At 39.2% G+C, this 25,778-nt stretch overlaps 1 protein-coding gene across 1 annotated transcript in view; it reads right to left on the minus strand.

The window, feature by feature from the left end:
- Window positions 1-20,841, minus strand: part of LOC111654310 (copine-9-like) — a 91,803-nt gene extending 70,962 nt beyond the window's left edge. The window contains exons 1-2 of the mRNA XM_087173690.1: window positions 20,492-20,841; window positions 18,298-18,338 (exon numbers count right to left, since the gene is read on the minus strand). Of these exons, the coding sequence (XP_087029816.1) occupies window positions 18,298-18,338; window positions 20,492-20,571 (121 nt within the window). The 5' untranslated portion in view covers window positions 20,572-20,841. The remainder of the gene's footprint in view (window positions 1-18,297; window positions 18,339-20,491) is intronic.
- Window positions 20,842-25,778: the final 4,937 nt, after the last annotated feature.

Consider the following 25,778-nt stretch of genomic DNA (forward strand, 5'->3'; position numbering starts at 1 on the left):
GGGGTAGGCTGGAAAGGCAGGATGCAGAAAGGACAAGACGAAACATTAAGGAGGACAGGGAGGGAAGGTGTGGGAAGACTAATAGAGAGCACAGGGAAATAGATGAAGAAAGGGGGGCACAGAAGAGGAGGGGATGAAAGAGATGAGACACATAGACGACCGTTTGGAAAATAGGTGTGGAGTGGAAATCTGGGTCTGGGTAACACAGTCAGGCAGAGGCATATTTCAGCTAGAGAAGAAGGGCCAGGTTTTAAGGGCTTTGCTGTCAGCAATCCTTCACAGATACACCTCTCACACGGCAATTTAGGTAAGGCAGGGTGGACCACATCCCTGCTAATCTGTTGTTCTGCTGCCAAGAGAGGGATAAAGGCAAGGGAGCCCAGAATCTTTGGAGAGAATTCTTGAACCTCAGTGGAGCAGCTACGACAAAGCTGCCCGGCTGGGAGCCAATGAAGGGAGATACCCAGAACCAGGCAGGGGTTTCTCTGTGGAACTCCCGCCTCTTATGGGCCTAATTCACTAGAGTTACACAGCAAAAGCAAAGAGTGCCACATCTCAAAATCAAGTTCTGGTCTTGGGAGTTTTATTGCCCACGAGAATCTAAAAATTGCATTTTTGGCCACAAGAAGCTGTGAATAAAACAGAATCATACATATTATCCCCTTATGTAGTCGATCTGGCCTTTGCAAGTGGTTGCTTATTTACACATCAAGCAGACGGAACAAGAACATTAGCATTCATTTGTAGTCATGCCTCTGGCAACCTGATGAATGGAAGTCCAATATAGACACGCCCCATAGCCCTATTTAACTCTTCAGCAATTCCTGAGAAGAATACCTCTCTGTAGCTGCTAAATGCTTCAAGATGCAGGCCTATGTTCACCGGCTCGTCAAAGAGAGCCATATGTTGTATTTCCAGTCACCTTTTTTTTCCACAGTTGCTGTGTCTCATATCAGATACATCAGTCAGTACACTCACATATAGACACATTAAACTCACTGTATGTATTGAGTTAAAAAAGAGGTTAAAAATCCAGCGATGCTTGCAGTGTACAGAAGAACTTTATTGTTAGACCAACGAGTTTTCAGTTTCATCAGGGTAGTGTGTGAATGTCGACAGGGTAGCGTCGTCTCAAATCACACACTGCCCTTGTCAAATCACCGGAAATTTCTGTGTGACCCTTGTGTCATGCAACATGGAAATTAGGCCGCCATCTGTCTATCTGTCCATCTGTCATCTATGTGTCCTCCTTCTTCGGTTGCCGTTTTCACAAGTTTGAAAATATGTTGGTGGTCCCTCACCATCTGCTATGTAGCCAAGATGGCGACCGTTGAGGGTAAGAAGTGACAGACGTTTCACACTCTATTTATTGACTGTTTTGAGTACATCATCTGGGTACTTACAGTGTACTGCACGTTAGCGTACTTGTCAATGTGCACGCACTTAAACGCAGTCACAATTGCAAGTGTTAGTATGGAAGTGCATGAAATTGAGACAGAGCAAGTGACTTTCACCATTGCTATGCAGTGGGGTCCTAAATTGTGAGACCAGTTTTCCATTCACTTGAATGGAAATTGGAATTATTTGTGATCAGTTTAAAAGCTCTAGACCTTATTGACCCTAATTTGAGTCCATATTGCCAAACTAGCTGATTCCCTCGCTTCCAACCCTGATGGTAAGCTAACCACTTTCAGGTAGTGGTTGTAGATGCTCTGTGATTAACCACACTACAGTAGCTAATTTTGTATCATGCATCAAGTTCATTCATTTACTTTAAAACCTAAATACACATGCTCATAAAGGAAGGTTGAGCTAAATGCAAGCGTACCTGCAGCATGTTATTGCCATGTGGATATCCACTGACCTTAAAGGGATACCTTTTGAAACATTGCTATTTTTCAAAGTTGATTAAAGGCAGTGGGTGTGTGATGGACGACAAGGAACGTCTGAATCAAGAGGAGCTGCTAACTCTTACCTCAAATCTCATTAGGAGTCTTCGGGGGTAATTAGAGAGTAGTGACCTTTATTTAGATGCTATGACTCAGGCCTTGCCTTTATTCACCTCAGCAACTGAACCTATGTTGAATTATAACTGCCTGAATTCTGCTTTACACCTTCCTACTGTTTTTTTCACAGAATCTATACTCAGATACTTACAAGCAACATTTGTAGAAAAAAAGTAATAAAAAGCCAAAAATAACTTTTTCATTTGTAATTACATAAAAAAAAACCAACCTTAATCACACCGTGTTTGTATCTTCCACATGAGTCATTTTAAAACCACAGCAGACACGAAAACAGGACAAGGAACAAACTCTCAAAACCACACCTGCTGTGCCATAACAAAACATTACCTCCTACCTGCTAGTGAGTCACAGTCCTGAAGCACACACAACAAAATGAATGTACAGGAAGTATCACATACTGTAGTGTGTGAAATTTAATAAACGTGACTTATTTTGCAACGATAGGCTGAAAAGAATAATTATAATTGATTGAACACACATATAATATTATTTACTTTTCAATACTCCTGGACTGGTGGGAGTGGGGGAGGCCATCTCGCCAACACATTTTAATGGAGTGAAACACCCGTGCATGCGGATGAAAACTGTCAGTACTCCACCGGCAAATGATGTTACATAAGAGAAGTGGGATGTTTCATATGGGAGCCTGATAGCGCTTTAGATGGTGGTGGATAGAAATAAAAGAGCCAGATAAATCTTGTGTGTAGCTTCAGGAGCTGCACAATGAGAACATGAGGCTGCCAAAAGATTACCTCAAAATTTTTACAGTCTTAAACTTTCTAACTTTTAATGATCTAATATCATCGGTGATTTCCGTCATACTTCAGATCTAAAATCGTATCAGATTAACAGCAAATCTGAAAAGCTTTTGGAGCAGGAAATTATACTTTTTCGAAGTGCAAAAAGGTCACTGACAGAAAAGAACTGTGCACTCATGGTTATTGGGAATGAGAGGGAAAATATCTCATGAATCCCATTATTTTTATCTCGAGCTAAAAGAATGTATCATATAGATGCGTTTGTCTTTCTGACCAAATGACAGAACTTTTTTTTTCCTCCCGACCCATAATCTCTTCAGGGATTTCAATTGTTCTTAGCTTCCGCAGTTCAAATAGGGAAGAATTTTACTCGCTCTGGAAATGCATGAGAAGCGTTTGCATCTCTCCAAGGGCAACGTCAGTGTGGTCGAGGTCACACATGCCTGGAATATGTTAAAACCCAGTCAGGGCTGGACTGTGGGAGAATGTACAAAGGGTCAGAATACGTATCCAGCTGACTGTTGGCAATGCAGAGCATCATGTTTGACAGGATCTTTGTTTCAAAATAATAATAAAAAAAATCCATCATTTAAAAAAGTGACACCTCCTCCAAAACATTGACTGACAGCAGTAATTGGTACACAGCATGCATGAATACTTTCCATAAAGGGCTTACATAACTCCAGTCCTTGTGGGGAAAAAAATATCAGTGTAAAATCAACTATGATTGGCTGATTTATTTGATTATTGTGCTACATGTTGATGACACAGCTGTTAGTCCATGTCCGAGCAGTTTAAAGATCGAGTCAAGACTGAGTAGAAACAGGCTCTGGACCAGGTCGAGGGACTGAACATTGTCCAGTGAATATTGGCCTTAATTGTTTACAGAGAGAGTCAACTGTGATATAACTTCAATCAACAGGAAACAGGAAAAATGCGTTATTTACTAAAATTGTGATTGCAATTGTAAAATAGAACAAAGTGATATGTTTCCACACATTTGTGCATAAAGCCACATCTGAAAATGAATCTCAGTGTAATTTCAATCAGGAGAACTATCTTTAGGTCAGTAATGCAGGGAGCACACTGCCTGCGTTGTGTGTGCATAGCAGCTCGCAGGTGCATGTCTGCTGTGTCACTGCTACTGCCAGATCTTTCTTTCTACATGGAGTTTGAAGGCTGCTTGAATGTTGAATTAATTTTGATTATAAATTCATTTCTGATTGTTTTTTGACAGAAAGTGTCAGTGTCAGTCTCCACATGCAGCTGCTAAAATGCTTAAAAAATATTTTTTCATGCCTGTGACATATAAAGGTCTATCTTATGTAGTATTGCTGATATGCTGCTGATGGGAGTCCTTGATGCGCGTCATGTTTGAAAAATAAGAAGGGCGCTGAATCTCTAGATCACATGACACAGCCACGAGTCGGTGTGTCCGCTCCAACCCATTAACATGGATGCTGAAATTAAAAACCAAGACGTTCCACAGCCGCCACTCAGCCGGTGTGTTATTCACAGTTCTCTTCTTGTAATCAACTGACTGCGAGTGTTTTCGACAAACCGATCAGATTTCACCAGAATCTCAACCAGCCAATCATGTTCTTGCTGTCAAACTTTAAAATCTGTTTCCCTCTCTTCTGCTGTCAGCTGTCATTTCAGTGCTTATTGCTGAGACTTCAGCCTTCTCCCACATTCTTCCCATCACTACCACCACCACCAGTATCTAGACCACTGGGGTGCATCCTATACAACACACAGCCTCACCCCCTTGATGACATCACGGTGGGGTCTAATTGCTGAATACTCATATCTATTGCAAATGGCAATTAAAATGTATTTGCTCACAAAGAATTAAATCTCTCCTGACTGAAATGCTCTGCTGGTACATGCTAAAGACACTGTGCGGAAAATATGAATTCCTGGCATCTAAATAAGTACATTGAAAACTGAAGGGAATGTGTCACCCAATCCCCTGTGGAAATGACGTCCCTGGATCCTGCGACAGGAAATGAGGCTGATGAGAACAGTAAACCAAAACATTAAAGCTGCGTGATGTAAACCTTAACACCATAAAGTGAAAGATGCTAAAACTCTCCACAGAGCTGAGCTGCAGAGTCGGTGTGAGAAACTCCTTTCACAATATTTCACATTAGTAATTTGAGCTTTGATTTTTGCAGCTTTGAAAACATTTAAATTGACAACATTTGAGAGGAAGGCAAAAAAGAAAAAAAAAAGAAAAACTCGACTCAGCAAACATTGCATTCTGTAACAGGCAAGACTGGTAGCCAAGAATGAGACAAGTACGAGACAAAGAATGGATTTGAGGCCATAACCCTGAATAGTGCAAGACTGGAGTGCATGATCATCCTAAAGCGCAGTGAATTCAAAATAAAAAGAAAGTTCTCTGTGTCAACAGTAAGAAAAAAAAGGATCTGCAATACACCCTAGCATAAAAGTAAAAGTTGAAAGAATAAGAAACAGGGAAGAGAAGCTTTCTTGCGTGTGAAGAGCAAGAGCACTGAACTGGAAATATATTGTCTCTCATATGTTTGTCTTCTGCCCTCAGTGCTTCTATTTATTCTTGTCCATCTGAAACATCAATAACAAAATCACTACTTGCAATCCTGGCGTCCTGGTTCTTCACTTTAGAGAGAAACACACATTGATTGCGAAGTTATACATCCTCCATGTGTGGGCAGATGCAGAGAGGCATCAGGTAATTTGATGGTGGAGTAAGAAAAACTCAAATTTAATTTACTCGGCGACCAGGCAACATGATACAACATCCCCAAGGACAAACTCTGAGTCATCAATAAATGAGATAAGGAGAAGAGCATCAGAGAATTGCCTTGGTATCTTTTGCACATTCTTGTACAAAGGCTGAGACACACAAACACATGGCGCAAACAAACTTTTGGCTCAAAACTGTTGGCAAAGGCTGAGGACTATAACTCTAAAAAGGGGGGAAAAAATTAATTTACATAATTTTTCCTCATTAAATTCTTGACGAAAATCGAATCAGGGCCGAGACTCTGACTACCTCAGGTATAACAAACAGAACGGTGATTCAATACTGCATCGGAATGAGAGTGAATATCACTAACTGGATATCTGAAGTATCATAAAGTACCATCTGAGATGAAAAGTCGAAGCTTCTGAGTTCTGCCTCTAATTTGTTCTTTCTTTCTATTTTTGTATGTATCCCAAATGTGCAGTCATGTGCTGCCACGCTCTGTGGCTGCGTTGTTATCTCTCTTGTGGCGCCTGTGCCTACTGTAGATGTGGCATTGATCACTGGCTTTGATCCCTGAAAAATCTCACATAATAATATGCACTCTCATCATCACAGCCTCAAAGTCTCTGGCAGGCTTTTTGACTCGGTCTTTTTTCATTTGTGCTTCTACTTCTCAGCAGCTCTGTTTTTCCCCTCTGCCTCCACATATCCAACAGGCAGATACAATATGTTGTAAAATATGCTCTTAAGCATGAAGTTTTCAGACTTGACTTTGGAAATAGACCTCGCTGATTAACACCGTAAGATACAGTTGAAGGTCAAAAAACAGCCATCAGATTTCCAAGACTACAAGCAGTCAAATAGAGCACTATTTAATTGACTCTAATATCTAACAGAGATAAGCAGCTATAGTCCTGCCATGCTATATTAAAGGGGCTATTTGTAAGTTGGTGGTTTCTTACCGGGAGTGGGTGGTGGTAATTGACACTTGACAAGAGCTTTGGCCATCATTGCGTTTACAAGACAAGAGGTTATAATACGCCCTCTAATTAGCAATAGGTCTTCAGAGTACACTGGAGGCTACAGTGAGTTGCTATTGGAAAGTGATGAGACAGGCCGGGGCTAGCTGGTTAGCATGCTAACTTAGGTAGAAGAAAAGAAGTGATAGAGGCAAGAGTTAACATTGGTGTTGCTTTCCACAGCTGGAAACAGCTCTTGGTGAGAAAAGGAAAAGGTTTGATACTAAGCTTGCAACATTTCTTCTAGACTAGTACGTAAATAGCTGATGTTAATGTTAGTTATGTAGCAAAAGCAAAACTTCTTTAAGGGCAGTAAATGGATGATGAAGAGGCAGATCTGTAAACTGGAATCTGTGTGCAAACTGACACTTTTTTAACAAAAATATGTTACTCAATGAACCTGAAAAATAACTTGTTCAAAAACATTTCCCAAGACTCAAGGTGACATTTTCAGATGGGTGGTTTTATTGTGCCAGCAGTCGTAAATGGAGAGTGTTGAAGACGCAGAGTTGGGCGTCAAGAATATGAATGAAAGGAGTAAAAATTAACCTTTGGAGGGACAGAACGAATACAGAGAAATGCACAAAGCATCGATATCGATAAGATTTCTAAGTTAGAGCTGACAAAGGATTTCTTTATCTGTACATGAGTGCACAAACTTTAACAGAATATTACTCGCCACAGAACAGATTTATCTTCCTTCCACAACTTAACAGTGCCCACTCATTAACTGATTAGATACACACTTGCCTTCACTTTCACTGATTACGCAGATGATCTACATGATCACCGCGAGACCAACGACAGGAAAGGAAACGTCAAGTGCACCACAGTGCACTGAATACTAACAGATCATAACGCTTTGTTCAACATCTGTGATGTGGAAACATCAGTTTTCCACCGAGTCAGAGAAAAGTTAAAGTGTGGGTCCCAGAGTTATAAAATCCTAGCGCACCCTGGAGCACCTCTCCTGCCATGCTGTTGCTCCTGCGTTGTTCTGCGCACAATCGGCAAAATAACAGGATAACATAGAGCAAGAAGAAAACCGCAACATTAATTTTCCAACATTTTATGATATGGATTAAAGAGTGTTTTATCAGTTTTCAATAATAAATGTAAATTGTGAATAGAGTTAAATCATGTGAATGACACTGATTGGATTTATTATGATGTGTGTTTATAGCAAAAGTAAATTAATTGTTTAATTTGACTAACTTGTCAGATTTGTCATGTTGATACACTAACTACTTGTTGTTGTACTAGTTGCTATTACAGTGCTATTACACTGCAATAGCAATGGTAATTGAAGTTATTTACATTCATGATAAACCACTGATGTATGAAACTTAAAAAAAAAACTTGTGTTGAGTTTTGACTTTAACGTGTCTCTTTAGTAATAGTCATGGTCATGAAGAGGAGTGTTGTTCGGTGCTGAAAGAGCCGTAGCAATGCGCCCACACACCTGCTCCCCACAGTGCAAGTCTGGCTGATGCTCACCACCTCCATCATCTGGCCCAAGTGGCTCTTCCACAGGCTCAAGTGTACCTCCATCTCTAAAGCAGAAGTTGTGCAAAATGGCACAACAAGCAATGACCTTCACTGCTAAAGCTGGGTGTACCTGCAGTGCCTTGAAAAATATGGAAAACCACCACACCACATAACAGACCTTTTGTGTGTTTCCTGTGGAACCTGTATGGTGTTAACGTTACCCAACAAAGATGTCCACAAGCTGACACTGGCATTCACACAATGGAGTGAAACAATTTCCTGTCAGGGCAGCATGCTGGGGCAGTGGTTAGCACTGTCGCCTCATGTCAAGAAGGTTCTGTGTTCCAACCTGCCGGCCCTGACAGGCCTTTGTGTGTGGAGTTTGCATGTTCTCCCCGTGCCTGCGTGGGTTTCCTCCGGGTGCTCCGGCTTCCGCCCACAATCCAAAGACATACAGGTTTAGGTTAATCGGTGACTCTAAATTGCCCGTATGTGTGAATGTGAGTGTGAATGGTTGTTTGACTCTATATATCATCGCTGTCATAGACTGGCAACAAGTCCAGAGATGGGTGTTCATCTTGGAAATAAAGATAATAAAACTGATGCATGTGACAATACAATCCCCAGAAGAGGATGTACTCTGACATCATATATGAGGAAATGGTTCACATCTGGGAATTCTGAAATGATTGCAGCTAGCGCAGCAGAAGCAGCATGTCTCAATAGTCTCAGTCTAGCAATTACCCTACTTCTTTTTGATGGTGAGGAGGAACACAGAAAAACATGAGCAGCATTTCCACTGAGCTCTATGAGGTGTTTTTATAAAGATACAGCTTTTTTTGATGGAGCAATTGTCTGGTTTTCAAATCCATTTCATATTAGCAGTGCTACTTATTTAGCATTATATACATTATATAATCTATTATTTTTTCTGCTTATGCTATCTGCTATATTTGATAGTGTACGAACATGTCAAATTATATGTGTTTAGTCTTCTTAATATGTGTCTTGTTTGTAATATGTGTCTCTGTGTTTTTAACATGTCACTGTCATATCCCCCTGACTGGAAGAGAACGATATCTTGCTCCCATGTATGCAAGTGTATATTATGGAAGTGACAAATAAAACTGTATGTGATTCTGATTGTGATTCTAGGGCTTCCCTTTGCTCTCAAAACAGTCTCAGTTCTTTGTGGCATTGATTCCACAAAATGTTGGAAACTTTCCCCTGAGATTCTGCAAATTTCTTCAGATTTGTCAGCTGCACATTCATGTTGCCAATCCCCTGTTCCATTTCATCCCGAAGGTGTTCTACTGGACTCACAACTGGTGCCTGGGGAGGCCACTAAAGTTCACTGAACTCACTGTCATGAAACCACTTTTGCTTTCTGACATTATTGAGTTTATGTTCGGCCACAACCCCCCCACCCCCTCCCCTCCCATCCCCTCCCATCCCCTTCCATTCTCAGTCAGCAAGGTGTTACTAAGCCCAGTGAAATGGGACACTAAACAGACAACAAGAAGCACAAGTGAATAAAGTTACCCTGTCTACACAAGTCAACAAAAAAGCAATACAGCCAAAACCATTAGCCCACGCTAGCATTGCCGTGATATGGGCATAGGTTTACAGCAGGTTAGCTAAATTATCATGTCTACTATATCCGGTCACTAATTAAAACAGACATGTAACATTATGCAGCCATGAAGTTACTTACACATTGAGTCAAGCCGTAGCCATACTACTCCAAGTCAAGCAATGGTTCCATTCATGGCTTCATGGTCGGACTGGGACAGAAATTTACCCTTGGATTTATTCGCTGGGATTAAGGCGCAGGAACGGCACTGACGCAGCTGTTAAATTCACTAATGGAGCCGGTTAAAATCTTTTTTGCTGAACCTATAAAGGCCAGATTTTGTATTTTCCTAGATATCAGCATCCCCATCACATAAACTGAACAACTGATTGCAATCCTTGCTTCCCGGTGGTTTGTGGCTCCAGTTAAAACTTTAAATCCACAACATCTTCTGACCTCTCACATCAAAGGGCGTTTCCATCCACAGAGCCTCTGCTCCCTGGATGCTTTAGTTTTTGGCTCCACTTTGAGTAAAAATTCTAGAGACTGTTGTGTCTCTGATGTTTGATGTGAACATTTACTCTACATGCATAAGCAGGTATGCAGGTGTTCCTAATAAAATGCACAGTGAGTGTAATAATCTATTTTTTAATTCCCTGAATAATAAGTTGGCAGTAGTGACTAATGATAGTGATCGAATAATGAAAATTTATTATCCACACTCATTCAAATAGCAATTGAGGCACATTATTGCTTTGGTTGTGGTGAACACAGCAGGCTCAGATGTGTGTCAATGTGTGCCCTGCTATTCTTTTTTCAGTTTGTCTTTTCTTTCATAATTCCATCTCTTCCCCTTTTCTCTTCACCTCATTAACCAAACCACAGCTTCCTCTCGAGCCTCTGTGATGCTGCTGGCCCACTTACTGAATGCTACCTATTAAATCTGAATGATATTAGAGTGATTAACTCACCTTCATCTCTGAAGCTAACAAACTCTTTTTGATCTGATTGTATATTGTGTATTTCTGCTTTCTGTATTACTATATTTACTACTATATTTAGTATGTACACAATGCGCAGTCCTGCCATACGTGTAGCCCTGATTAAGCCTGTATAATTTGATTAAATCATTTACATGCGAAGTGGAAAAAGAACGACTGACTAATTGAATGGGTCAATCTCCTCTCTCCTGTATGGCACCCACACGGTTCATTACTATACATCTTTCCAGTCATAAACCACAGTCACATTACTGCCTTGGCTTTCGGTCCCATGTAAATTTGCCATCGAATGTACAGCAGCTGAGACTCATAAAGGCTGGACGCACGCAGCAGGGAGCAGCTGTGAGAGTAAACATATCAGGAGTCCAACTTATGAAAACACCTGTGGACAAGTGTATTCCAATACTTGTACCAATAACAAGTGGATACAACAACAGCTCTCGACATTTTTTTTATGAACTGAAAGAGATGCATTTCGGTTACAGTTACATTACGATGATCGCTGTGTTCAGAGATGTCACTTTAGATGTCAGGGATCAATGGGCTGTTGCAGCTCAGTCGCTGTAATTTCCTGGACAGCGGCGAACGTGTTGTCAGATGAGAGGTTGTTAAGTCTGTCAGTCATTTCAGCTTCCTGTGACAGTGACTTATTCCGGGGTGAGTTGATTGGTGGGTTTTTCCCTAAATGGTTAGATAAGTGGCAGTTTGCAACTATTTGAGAAGACTGGTTTGAGTGATACTGCACATCCATGAGATTGAAGGCTGATCAGATGCCGACACACTGCTTTAAGACTGTGAGGAAGGAGTTTAACATGTAACTCATCAAGCGACAATTATTTTATCCTCCCCATTGACGGTCACAAAAACAATCACTACTGTAAAAAAAAATACATCTACTAGGTATATTCACTTTCTTGTATTTCTCCAACACAATGTGTCAGCAGATACAGCCCCTGAAATGATTGTTTTCCGGGGAGGGGTTCCTGACAGAGCTGAAAACTGGTTCATGCTGGAGAGGCCATCTGAATCCTGTCCAAACCTTTCCGCCTCACTCAGACAAACACACCGTGATACCACACAAAATATGATAAGAAACCACCGACAAAGCTCGCACTGGCAATAATTATATTTTAAACTAGAATAAGCGCCTTGCGGTTGTATCCCCCTGCCAACCAGCCAAGTTGCAGGCATTACAGTCACAATCTCCCCCGCCTGAGTAACTGCATTGAATAATGTTTGTGCAGAACATTATGACGCCACAGTGAAGCTGACCTTTGACCATTTGGCTATAAAATGTCATCACTTCATGATTTTATCCGTATAGACATTTGTGTTTAATTGTGTCATAATTAGAACACCAATTTGTCAGTTATGGCCAAAAACATGTTTTGTGAGGTCACAGTGACGTTGACCTTTGACCTTTGACCATCAAAATCTAATCAGTACATCATTGAGTCATAAGTTGTGTCCGAAATCACTCACTCGTTCACTACTCCCTACTCACTACCCAAGGAGCTCAATTTAGAGGACTATATAATGAGCTCATCGTTAAAATGAAATATTTTCGGGTCATTTTGGCTGCATCGTTTTTCTGTCTTTCGGCACGGAGGCATACAAAGGTGCTGTGAGTGACAGCGACTGGGAGAGATGTGGTGTAACTTGACAGAAAAAAGAATCTCATAAACAGTACAAATATAGCCTACCTCTGGAGACGCGGTGCTCAGCAGCAGTTCTGGATGCTTTGATGCCGAAGGGGAACTTTACCTTTTATTACAAACCTATCTAAAAGGTCTTGTAGCTAATGGATGTGATATACTTCACCACCTACCTCAGTTTGAGTCATTATGCACTTATTAAAGCCAACAGGTCAGGTGGCAGCGGTTCACAAGGTGATGTAAAATGACCCACTTTATATCATTATATGTGCATGAAAGCTCAGAATGATCAAAGCTTAAAGGAGGACTGTCAGGACCCCAAGAAAGTTTAATATAGGAAACGACACACACCAATTTATTGCTCCAGCCGTACTTTTAAATTACATTTCCAACCAACGGTATCTACTGCATATCAAGATGTACTGTTTGAATACTGTCCTCCCGTTTCACTCCTGAGATGCAGATTTATGCAAATGTTTCACCTCAACCTAATTTGCAAATTTCTGTCATATGCAAATGTAATATATGCACATATATTGGATTGCATAATTAACATAAAATAAAAACACACAAGTAAAAATAATATATAAAACATATTAGAAATTGAAGAAATCTCATATGTCTTGCCAATACAAATATGTATGTTTATTTATGTATGCTTATACTGTAAACATATCCGTCCCAAAGCCTGTCAATATACTGTATGTTAGTCCAAAAGTCTGAGACCTATTTCCAAGAATGGAAAGATAGACATGTTTAAAGTGAGAAATTAAGAAGAGAAAACAGTAATAAACATTTTTATAACGGATTTTTGTGTTGTTTTATAAACTTGTCATTAAAAAATATGGTCGCAACATGATATACCATATAAAATTCATCATAGATTATATTTATTTTTTATTATATGTACATATACAAATTTTACTTTGGGTATTTCATGTTCTTTCTTCATATATACTGTATATATATATGGCGTTTCTTTTGAAGGGAGCGAGTCCATATATGTAATATATGCACATATAAAAAAAATAAAAACATACAAGTAAAAATAATATATAAAACCTATTATATATTGTAAACATATATATTATATATATATATATATATATATATATATATAATAAACATATATATATATACACGTCCCTTATAAGTGACATATATGGCAACATCACTCTTTACATTTACATTTACATTGCTGTATGGGGTATTACTGGGGGGTATATTATAACATCAAGCTCTTATTGTGCAATTTTCAGGAATTCAATTCTACTTCCTACTTTCCTCTGTTTCTATTCTACTGTTCTGACTTTTTAAAACTAAACTTATTGTCTTTTTGTTTAAGTATAGCTGCATCTTACAACAACAACAACAACAACAACAACAACAACAACAAAAAGCTTGTTCACCACAAAATATGACAGTTATCGATTTACTGTGTCCCTTCTTGACTTCAATTTGGTCATTTGCAGTTGTCCACCACTTTCAATATGTCCACATGCAAAACGCAAGTGTTGAGAATTGATCCAAAAGAAAAAAAAAGAAATCTTGAACTCTTGAATCTAGCTTTCCTCTTTGCCTGTGCTGGCTGTGCTTTTTCATTTACAATCGTTAATAGTGTCTCTCTTAATTAAATCTTCCAGCTGCGGTGCACATAGCAACAGGCAGCACATGCTACTGTTCATCACATCTGTTTATGTTAGACTGACTTTTTCCCTGTCTCCACTGCTTGGAGCACCACTGACTCCTCGGGCCGCCGTCACATCTGTAACCAGCCACAGACATTATCACCAGGACCTCAAGACCAGCCTTAGGTGAGGAGTTAGACAGCTGTGCTCTCCAGCTGTGACTTGTGTAACTCGTTTAAAGCACAACTATCTGGCTGATTAATTATAACATCTGTCTGAGAAAGCGGCACCCTGTGGGCTCTCAAAAGTACCACACTGCTTTTCATCTCACAAGCTACTGGTAAAAGGTAGAAAAGCTTTACTGTCATCAGGGCGAAGGGGTTACACAACTAAAACGTGTGACAGAGCAGTTTGGATTAGCAGGTGCAGAGAGGATGCGCTACACAGCTCTCTGTGTAGGCAAACCAACACTCAACTAAAACATTTCCTTAGCGCTTGTCTATATCTGCCACACTCTTTGCTCTGATGACTGCGCTCAATGACAGCGCTTCCAAAACATCAGTGCAGCTAAAAATGCTTATTGTTTATTCTGGATTAAACATAGCTGCAGCTGGAGCCTTATAAGAGTGCTAGAAAAATGTGTCAGTCTTAGGTTTGATTAATAATGTTTTACAGTTGAAATGAAAGAAACAACAGGCTAACATCTTCTGTCCCTTCTTCACTTTCTGACTAACAATAGCCTGTTCCTATTCCTGTCACTCCAAAGATCATTCATTTCTCTCTTGTGCAGCACTTTATGTCTTTTAAATGCCTTCATTTTATTTTCTTCACTCAGCAAGTGCTTTGAAAATGCAATGAAATCTGTAAGAGCTCCACCATGATGTTTCTTGTGCATAATTAACAGAGAGAGAGCTAGGCTATTTCCAGTGTAGAGATGTTTGGCCGTCCACATCAGCTGACTATTCCCAACACAGAATAAAGCATTCAAAAACAAATAAACTCATGGTTTTCCAGTTATAACCTAAATTTATAGACCACCGTTCAGACATTTGGGATGTGCACAGAAGGGCGATAGGACACCCGTAACCATAATGTCATGACAGCTTAAACGTGCTATATGTAAGATTTTTCTGCTGGTGGTGGTGGTGGTAATGGTCGCTTACTCGTCCATGTGTTGTCAGTTTCCTGTCTTAGTCCTAGCTTGTTCCACAGAGAAACGCTAACTGAGACCACACACTTACTGTAGCTCTATATGACTTATCAACTACAATTACCACCTCCCGCTTGTATTGTAAGGAAACATGGTCACAATCTCGCCTTCCTGAGTCACAGCGTTGAATAATGGCCAGAGGTGTTTTTGCCGAACATCATGATGTCACAGTGAAGTTGACCTTTGTGCCAGAGGATTGAAATTCCCTCTGGGCGTTCCTGATTTATCACATTCACAAGAACGTGAGGTCACTGTGACCTTGAACCTTGATCTTTGCGCACAAAAATCTAATCAGTTCATCTCTGTTTGAACATTTAAACAAATTCCCTTGAGGTGGTGTTAAGATATCACATCCCATATCAAGAGACCAATAATGTGTTTTGTGAAATCACAGCGACCTTGACCTTTGACCTTTGACCACCAAAATCTAATCAGTTGAGTCAAAGTGGATATTTATGCCAAATTTGAAGAAACAGTCTCAAGATATTACTGAGGTTTGAAAGAAACATAACGGGCCTCATTCACCAACCATTCTTAAGAGGAAATTTCTTCTTAAAACCCACTTACGGGTTTGAGCAAAATAAGTGGTTATTGCGTTTTCTTCTGTTCTACAGTTATATAATATTATATTATTTAAATTACTAAAATTAAATAACTTCTGTTATTTTACAAAGCATTATGGTAAAATAAATGTCCACTACATTAACACTTAACTGCTCGTTTGCAGCTGACTTCCTGCAGCAGTAACTCCACTTCAGATCTATTAAAGTTCCTTTTGCGTTTGACGTAGAGTTTTCTTAAGAATTTTCTTAAGAGCAATTTAAGAAAGAATTTAAGAGAATACTTAAGAAGATATTGTTGAATGAGGCCCAATGTCTCCGTTACATGCCAGATGTTACATTAGTCGAAACGCATATTTGTTGACTTCAGTGAAGACAGGCAGCGCTTCACTCATAACAAACTGTGTCAATACAGGATCTAATAAATATGAATCAGCATCCACAGGATCATGAAAGAAGATGCAGCACATCAGTTTGATTTTTGTAATAATGTGATGCTTATTCCATCCAAAGCCATAAGTCTGAGTCTCACACACACCAAACTCCACACACACACCTTAAACTGATCAGCAAAGTATTGATTATGGGGTCGGACACAATTCAGTTAACAGTCATAAACAGAATAACATTGTGAGCTGCGTCACATTAAAACAGTCTGACAACTCTCCAGCTTGTGAGCAGACACATCCATCTTCAGTACATTGCACCATATAAAATCCAGGTTCTGAGAAAATCGCTGGAACTAATAACTAATTCTCCACTCTCAGCTAACCAGGAGGTATCCTTCTTCAGATAGTGAACATTTCCACCCATTACTTCTGTGATTTATGCAATTTAAGGCACAAAAACAACGTTTCATGTTAATCTTCCCATCTACCCAAGATCTCAGTCATTTTTTTTATGTGCACCTACATCGGACTGAAGACATCGCTGGAAACCCGTCTACACCTTGACTGTGATTGTCTGGCTGAATTAACATCTAGCGACCAGACCAGTGAATAACCAATAAAATAAAAGAAATAGCTTGTTAGTATAGACCAAGCATATTTAACTTCAAACGCGTTTAATATTTGCATGAAACTGAAAATTCATATCAACTAAAGGTCAGTGGAGGAAAAAGCGAGACTTTGAAATTTAGCTACATTAGCCACAGTGAAGCTGTGGCCTGTGGGTCTGAGGGAGAGCTACAGTGGAAAAACGAGAGGAAAATGAGATGAGGAGAAGTCACATAACAGAGTGAGAGGGAAAGAGAAACCGACAGTTTTAATAATATCATGTCGTTGTGCTGAATATGTTATAGGTCCCATATTGGATAAACTGAGATTTTTATGTCTTTTTTTTATTATAAATCAGGTCTAGGTTCTATATTAATACTGTGAAAGTATCAAAGCGCTCAGTCCACAGAGAAACACACACAACCTGTATTCAGAAACAGAGCCTTAAATGAGCCGTCAGGACTTCTGTAACTTTGTGATGTCACAACAAAGCAGTCATGCCCCAAGCCCCGCCCACCTGGACCCACCATCCAACCTTGCAGGATTTGGTTTCTCTGATTGTTAACCTGGAATCTGCCATATTTTTATTCGATCACTGAGAAAACAGTCAGTCATACCACAGACAGTCAAACAACACCGAACTCTTGTTGCTAGAGCTCCAGAGAGAAGCCTGAGAGAGAGATGTAAAACTATGTTGAGATGGTTTTTTATTCTTAAAACCACAAATATATCTTCTTATGGATAACACTTAAAATAAAACACGAGAGAGGTGTAAAATATGGGACCATTAAGGATGAAAGAAATCAGAGAAATCTGGTCAGGATTTTAAAACTCTTTTAAAAGCCTTGTGAACCGTCGTCTTTCCTGTTTCCTGTTTGAATCATAATGCCCAGGAAATATATTTCATCCTCTTTAAATCTAGATTAAACTTTGTTATTTAATGTATGTTACGTTATGTAATTTTGCTGCAAGTAGCTGTGGTAGAAGCAGGATAATACCCTCCACATTGTACGTTCCAGGTTCCCTGTAATTGTTGGCATCATTCATTTTTTAAATTTCCATAGAGACATAATTCTGCTCTTAATTTATTTACTGTTATTTGGTTGAAGAATGTAAATTTAATTCCTTCCAGAAAGGTTGAACCACCCTTGTGTCTTCACTGAGAATGTATACGAGGGGTGAAAGGTCACAGGATGATGATAGAATGGGTACAACCTTCACTTTTCACTCCCTCCTTAGTCTTGTCCTTGTTCTTTATTGTCCTTTCCCTCTCTTGTATTTTATCAGCAGTGTCGTCACTCACTGATAGCTCTGACCTTCTTCAGTTTTTTGGGTTTTTTTTGTTTTGTTTTTTACCAGTATTCATTATGTCTCACTGCTATTCTTGCTGTAAGGAAGCACAATTAATGCTGGTGTATAAATAAATAAAAAATGTATTAATAAATAAAAAAATACAACAGAAAGCGAACATCTTCCAATTTAAAAAATAAATTCAATAAATAAATATTGAGTTGATCCACAGTTCAATATCAAAATTGGCTATTAAATTATTTATTCCCCAAAGCAATATTCACCAACAAAACAAACAATGTTCTGTTATTACCAACATTTCAGTGCTTACTCAGAGACTGTAAAGGGTTCATACTTACCAGGATCTGACTTGGAGAATGTGTCCACATCCAGAAGATTCCTGTGGAGACAGACAAAGAACAGAAATAAATTGATTCTTTCAGGATTTTTTTTTTTCACTTTATTTCTTAAATAACATTTTCATCTTTTGTTCTTTGCTCTCCTGACAGTTTCTAAAAGTCTCAGCTAAACCCTAAAAGTAGTTAATGGGCAGATTTAAATTGCTCCCCAGATTACTGCGTGAAACCATCTCAAAATATGGTGCTGCCAACCTCTGCCCCAAAATGCAGACTGCATTTACACCAGGTTACTGATTAAAGGCTGATGAAGATGACCTTCAGGAGGAAGAAGATAAGGACGCAATAATAAACAAGCCATTTGCCTTCATGTTCCTGAATTAACTACTTACTGTAATTAATGTCTGCCATACTATCAAAGTGGCTTTGTTTCATATACTGTGTTTACAACTCTAAAAGTCCCGATTGTTATCAATATGAGTGAACACACTTCACATTTTAGCATTGTTGCAAACATTAAGTGGAGGTTACTGAGATGGACGGACTTTAATGCAGCGCCTTAGTAATTAATTCATTATGAAAAGTGTAAGTTTCAGCAAAAATGTACATGCTCTGTACAACTCTCACGTCCAGGGAATCTGGTGGTGTGGTGGAGTTTGAACATGTCCGTGTGAAAACTATAGACGTAAACTTACATCCCTTTAAAGCAGAAGTGTCCAGATTTGTAGCTCAGACTTCATTTGTAAGATACATTATGATGATGTCTGTGTTGGAAGCCCAGGTTTTTTATCATTTTACCTGTATTAAAATTTCATCTGATATATATTTTTTTCAAAATTCAGCCATGTCATGAACTAAATTGGGTAAAGACTGAATCAAATTTAAACACTGAGAAAATTAGAAGTGGGTGGAGCCTTGAGAGAAAAGCTCATTTTCTATGGGGCTGTAGGGGAAAAAAGGTTTCTGTAGTGCACAGTTCAAAGTTATTGACCAAAATGTGAAAGTGGTTGCTGTAGCTCCGCCATGTGGTCAGTCGAGTTGGACTTCAGTTAGAGAGACTTGATTGATCAGCTTTGGCTGCTGCACGTGTTCCTGAGATGCAGGAGTGTTTAAGAAATTGTTCCACATTTTGGGAAATTTACAAATTCTTTAAACTGAGAAGAAGTAGAAGTCAAGATCAATCATGCATGGAAAGCTACAGTCAGCTGCCAGTTATCTCAGCATTAATACTTGAAACAGGGGGAAACAGCTAGATAATAATCTATCTAATAATAATCTCCCTACAAGCATCTCTAAAGCTCATTACAGAGGGTGATGTATGCGACTATTAGACTATTTAGTCCCACATATAATTCCCCCGTAAAACCACAGCTTTTTGTTTGTTCCTCTCGTTTTTTGTTCAGATTAAACCAAGGACGTAAAAACATGTTAATCAGTGAGCTGTAAAGGTGCTGGCAGGTGGATTTTGTTATCTGCTGACAGAATCAGGATAACTGCTTCCTTCTGCTTCCTGTCTTTATATCAACCCAAGGTAACCAGCATGTGTTATTATACAACCAAATATCTTCCAAAAACCCAATAATTCAAGACAAAAAAAAAAGGATGTAAACTTGATAAATACTTAAGATGTCGGAAATGTATTTTCACAAAAAACTTGATCATCTCTCTCCTCTTCTGGGCGAAGAGGAGAGTGAGTGCCTGTGATTATCAGTGGTGATCCACTGGGCCACTGGCTGCACACAAACCACCAGAGTCTGAAGGATTTCTAGTCACTTTCATGCATATTGGTGATGGGATTAACCATTTACCTGAGAGCAGAGGGCATCTGAAAGTAAAAGGTTACGCATGAGAGAGAAAGCACATAAACACACTGAGAGGTCTGCTGCACCCAGAGCACCTGATAGATAGATAGATAGATAGATAGATAGATAGATAGATAGATAGATAGATAGATAGATAGATAGATAGATAGATGTTCTTTTGGTTTATACAAGCAGGTATTGGTGTTACATCAGATGAAAAAAAAAAACTCAATATTCACATATTCACATTCACCACACACAGTTAATTGAAATGACTTTGATGGAGCATATCGGTGATATTTGACGCGGCGCGGGTGAAATAACAGACTTTTAATCTGGGTTTAAAGTGGCATATATCTACATGTATGTATATATATATGAGAGTTACACCTCACCTGCACGACACGGTAACTTCTATTTTAGTTGCAGGGACTCTGGTGTTGAGAGGGTCGAATTCCCCTATTGAAGCCATCATCTCGACTCAAGACGCTGATGAGCCTCCGCGAAGAAAAAAAAGAAAGAAGAAACAAACAGGTCTGATCATTCACAGCGGGATCGTGATCGCGGTAAATCCATTGTCGAGATCTTCTCCCCCCTCCTGGTTTGTTCCGCTTCTGGAGCAGAGAGCGGCGGAGGAGAGGAAAGGAGACTGGGGAAAGAGACTGACGGACGGGGAGAGAGAAAGAGAGAGAGAGAGAGAGAGAGAGAGAGAGAGAGAGAGAGGCGTTGAAAGTTGTGAGGCAGATTTAAAGTTCATCCATCCTTCATGTGTTCACGGTGCGCTCCCCTTGTCTGTCCGGCGCCGAGGAGAAGGAGGAGGGGGAGGAGGAGGAGGAGGAGGAGGAGAGCGCAGCCAACCGGAGGCACCGGCAACAGCACGGTGCTTCCTCTCCCCTTGCCTCTGTGTGTGTCATTTATTCATTTACATGTAGTCACCTGTTACCTAGGCTGAAAACGACATGGTTCACTGATTTTTTTTTTCTTGGCTTAAACGTGCAAAAATTATAAAGCTTTTATTTCACGAATAACCTGAACCTCCTCATACCTTCTCCCTCCTACTCCTGTATCTGCATCTCCTCAGGACAAATGTCTGGCCTGATGATTAACTGTGAACATTCTCTGTTTCTGTGGCACCATTAAAATGCTTAAGTTTTATATTCAATAAAACTGATAAATATGCATTCAGATACACAGTAGACAGTAAGATGATAAATGATACGCCCATAAGTGCATTATGTGATTGTGGTATACTGAGGCATAAAACAGTCATTAAAAACTTCATAGTATAATGAGGCATACAAAACGATAAAAGCCTCATAATATAGTAAGGCATGAAATATTAAAACAGTTTAAAAAGTTACAAAAAAATGTAAAACAGTTACACGCACAGACGGTAAGACTTCAATCAGTTTCAGCGTATCATGTGTCAGTCTGCTCTGTAAATGATTCCAGACAAATGGGGTGTGATATATGAAGGCTGCCCTATAAGACTGGCAGGCTATTTACTGCAGGAACATATGTACCCCCTGTACCCCACGTCCCGTGCACGGGATCGCACGGCCGCGCACGGTATGTAAAAACCCCCTTTTTTTCGAGAATCACCGAAAATAAATCATTTATCATAGACAGAAGCTGGAAAGACTGAAAGAATCGTCGGATTTTCAACTTTCCTACGGTCGTGAACTAACCATGTGTGATTTACGCTTCCGTCAGAAAATGTAATAGAATTTAAGCTTGAAATTACAATCGTTCCTTAAAATCGCTTCTGTCTACACGCTTTATTTAAAAAACAAATAATAAAAAAATCCCAAAAGAAACATTTTTTTTTAGCTCTTGCTAAATCATTTAAAAAACAGTTAAAACTACGCCTCTCGCGCAGCCATGATAACGTCAATATCAGCTGACCGACACTACGTCACACTAACTTACGGAACTTACCAGGATTTGTTTGACAGAGCGAGTCTGACCAGAAGAGGCAAAACACAAAACATAAAAAGTTTGAATTGTAAAACACATTTATCATGATACAAACAGGATACCGACTGAAGGAAACCGTAACTCCGGATATCGAACGAGTCAGACGAGGATTCCGAGCCATTTTTAATCATGAAAGGACATGTGAGTTGGGCTATATCATCCTATTTCACGCCAATTTCATCATCACAGCATGATGTATCTGTATAATATGTGTATGGGTTATATATATGAATATCAAGATAGCTTCTGACAGATTTCCAGGTGAGTCAGAGAGGATTTTCAATCGCAATCGCAAGTATGAAATAGGTCCAGAAAGTGTGGTGTGGCACCGTGCCTGAAGTTAGACAGGAACTGATGCGGACTGGCATGACCACGGTTCCTCTGCATGCCTGTAGTAGTACTGTTGTATATAGTTGCTTTGAATAATATGTAAATAGTTGAAGGCGCCTGGTTTTTACAGTCGTAAACATGTCAATAGTTCAGTTTGTGTAGCAAGTGGAGCTCCCAGAATTATTTTTCCTTCATTCCTAACACGTGAGTACAAAATGCTGCATATATAACCTAGATTTTTATTTTTTTTTCATATAAATCATCAGGGAAAAACATTTTTAGTTGTATTTATTCTAAGTGATTTATGGCACTATATACGTGCTTTGCTGCACAAAAGACATTTTGAACTCTTGAGGTACAGGACTTTATATTGCCGTGAAAAATTAGCCCACAGTGAGTAAAACGCCCGGAAACTGCTTGGGGTTCTGGGGATATAAAAGTCAGTCAGTCCTGAGACCATGACTTGGGCACAGGAGTGACGATGAATAATGTGGTATATTCTGGTGTAACCCTTTGTAAATGAATAGATATTAGTGGTGATCTCACATGATAGATAGGGATTAGTCACTGAAGTATCATCTCTCTCAAACCAGCAGATTCTAACATTTGAGAACCTAGTACCAGTGAATATTTGACATTTTTGCAACAAATTTTTAATCAGTTGATCATTTCAGCATTGCTTGGTTTCCGGTGCCTGTGGGAAATTATGAAACTGACATATATAGTTGGGGTCAGTAGGCACCCAACAACAGATTTTCTGCCCAGGGGGTCATTACAGGGTGAATCCGGCCGTGTTTAAATGCTGTGCAACAATAAGCTGGTTTATTTGTTACCGTGTCACTGAATGTTTGAATTAATTGTACAGTGTCTCCAAAGTTCACTGAAAATGAAATGAAAAGCAGATGTGGTGACACTTGATAATAAGGGCACACAACATATATTTAAGCAATGCCTACCAATGCTGATGTAATGCATGAATATATGTAGTATGTGTAGATCCTACATTTATTTACTAGTAACAAATGATCAAGTCACCGTGACTTTATGTGATTAATGGATCATCAATTAATAATAGTTAATTCACAGGTACATACATGAATTGATAATTGCTATACCATTTTAAAACAATTATTTTAATTGATGTATTTACATTGGTTTTGTTTTGTTTTGCATTTTCATCAAACTACTGGTCAAATGCAAACATCATGTTGTTGCCTAACGGGCTTTATTTTCTATGGGACCAGGTTATTTTGATCATTTGTTCATGGTGAGCAACATAAATCATAATGATTCAGCTGTTACTTGAACATTACTTCTACATGATTTGCACTCTTATTGTAACATTATAACAGACAGCTCTGACTTAGGAGGTGGAGCAGGTCACTCATCAGTGTGAGACTGTGTGTGTGTGTTTGTGTGTGTGTGTGTGTGTGTGTGTGTGTGTGTGTGTGGCTTTTAGTGCAGTCCATTTTAAGTGTTACCACAAATGCATTGTGGGCCAGTCTTTGAATGATGTTCATTTTTGAATGACATAGAATTCTAACAATTATATGGATTTAATTTTTTTTTCATTGCATAGCTGCAGTAAGACACTGAAAAAAGATATTAGACATGAAAAGACGCGTGGGAGATACTGGGAATAGAAAGGTCTGCATATAAAGCGGTGTCTTCATTGTTTAGTGCAGGGACTCCCTTTCATTTTGGAATAGATTTATAAAACAAGCTAGGCAGTCATTATATTTCATTCATTGAGTCATGCAAATACAGGTACCCAGCCCACGTAGCTTTATTGACCAAGTCTGCTGACACATACAAGGAATTTAATATGCTTAAAGAAATACAAATACACACTGTGCAAAAGACATAGTTACAATCCAGATAAAGACATAAAAGCTAAACAAAGGTATCAAGCTAATTAAATACAAGTTCAAGAAATGTAGAAATAAATACTAAATGAAGTGATTCTGTTTACAGTGAAACCTGGGCTTGATGTCTTCTGGCCCAGCATACACCCGCTTCCACGGCATTGTCAGATGCTGACGTGAAAGCTGAAGCACCTGATTCATAAGGATAATGAGGAAACATCTCGGATGAACATTTTGTGCCAAGTCACAAAATGTTCATACAGAATGTTTTTGAAAAAATGTTCACTGAAATTACAAAATCTGCTTGTAGGAACTAAAGCATGATTAACATTTCTTAAGGTTACGTTAAGGCGTTGACAACTCTTGGTTCTGATCAGGGAAAGTTCACAGTCTTCACCAAAAATGAAAATCGTCAGCAGTGACATTGATATAACTCATCAAAACCCATCTTGAATGCTCAAGGAAATCTTTTTTTTCTAATGGGTTATAATTCATATTACTGATGGGTAACATAAATATTTCTCATGTTAGTGTAGAAAAGTTGAGAAAGTTGTGTAAGAGATGATGGATGATTGATCAGAAAGCTGGAGGTAAAAGAGACGAAATCACTACCTATGAGTTAACAAACCTTTTTTTTTTATTCCCCCAGGAGACTTCCCTAAATGGGTTGTACTTTTCTATTTTTGTGACAAATTGGTATGACTACTCTGTGTCCATCATGCACTTTGGTGACATTTTGTTTCAGTTTCTACAAAGGTCATTTAGTTTCTGGAGCTGCACACCAACTTTTACTCAAACCGGATGTTTGAGGTTCATTCACATGAAAGATGCATTATGTATGATGCACTACACTGATTAGCTGGCGGTACTACACTTAAATGTCCTTCATGTCTGATCAGTGTTTCTGGTTGGATGATTATAAAACATCTGTGTTATGTGTGTGTAGAAAAGGACACTTTTTGGGGAGGGGGTCAGGGTGGAGGTTTGCCGTAAAAGGCAGTGGTCATGTTTAACACGGTCCAGTATCCCCATGAATTACTAATCTAGTCTAATTCCAACGTTCCGGGCCATAACAGGAAGGAGAGTGCTTTTCGTGTATCTTAAAGTAAAGGTCGTTCAGGGTCATGTATCTCGTCTGACTTTCATGCAGGAGGCTGAAATTTGTGTCCCGCAACAGACCTGCAATAAACGTCAACCACAACTTTGATCTTTCCGTAACCATAACCAAGCATGTTAGCCGCTCAACTGTAACTATACTTTAACCACAATTTATTTACAATAATACCAGAAATCTTGTCACAGTGAGCAAGAGTTTGAATTAGCACAACCACTAACAGTGTGTTAGCCACTGCCAGTCGCAAGCTTACAAACAGCGTAAGCAAATAAAAGATGCTAACTATGCTAACCGTTCTGATACGTCTGCTGGTCGCAGATAATAAATAAAGTGTCAGGTAGTGGTGGTGGTGGGAGGATCAGGACAATCTGACTTACTGCATATGTAGCATCAAAA

The sequence above is a fragment of the Seriola lalandi genome, unplaced genomic scaffold (assembly GCF_002814215.2).
Source record: "Seriola lalandi dorsalis isolate HSWRI2012SDOR001 ecotype SW California unplaced genomic scaffold, Sedor1 jcf7180002054269, whole genome shotgun sequence".
NCBI classification, from domain to species: Eukaryota; Metazoa; Chordata; class Actinopteri; order Carangiformes; family Carangidae; genus Seriola; species Seriola lalandi.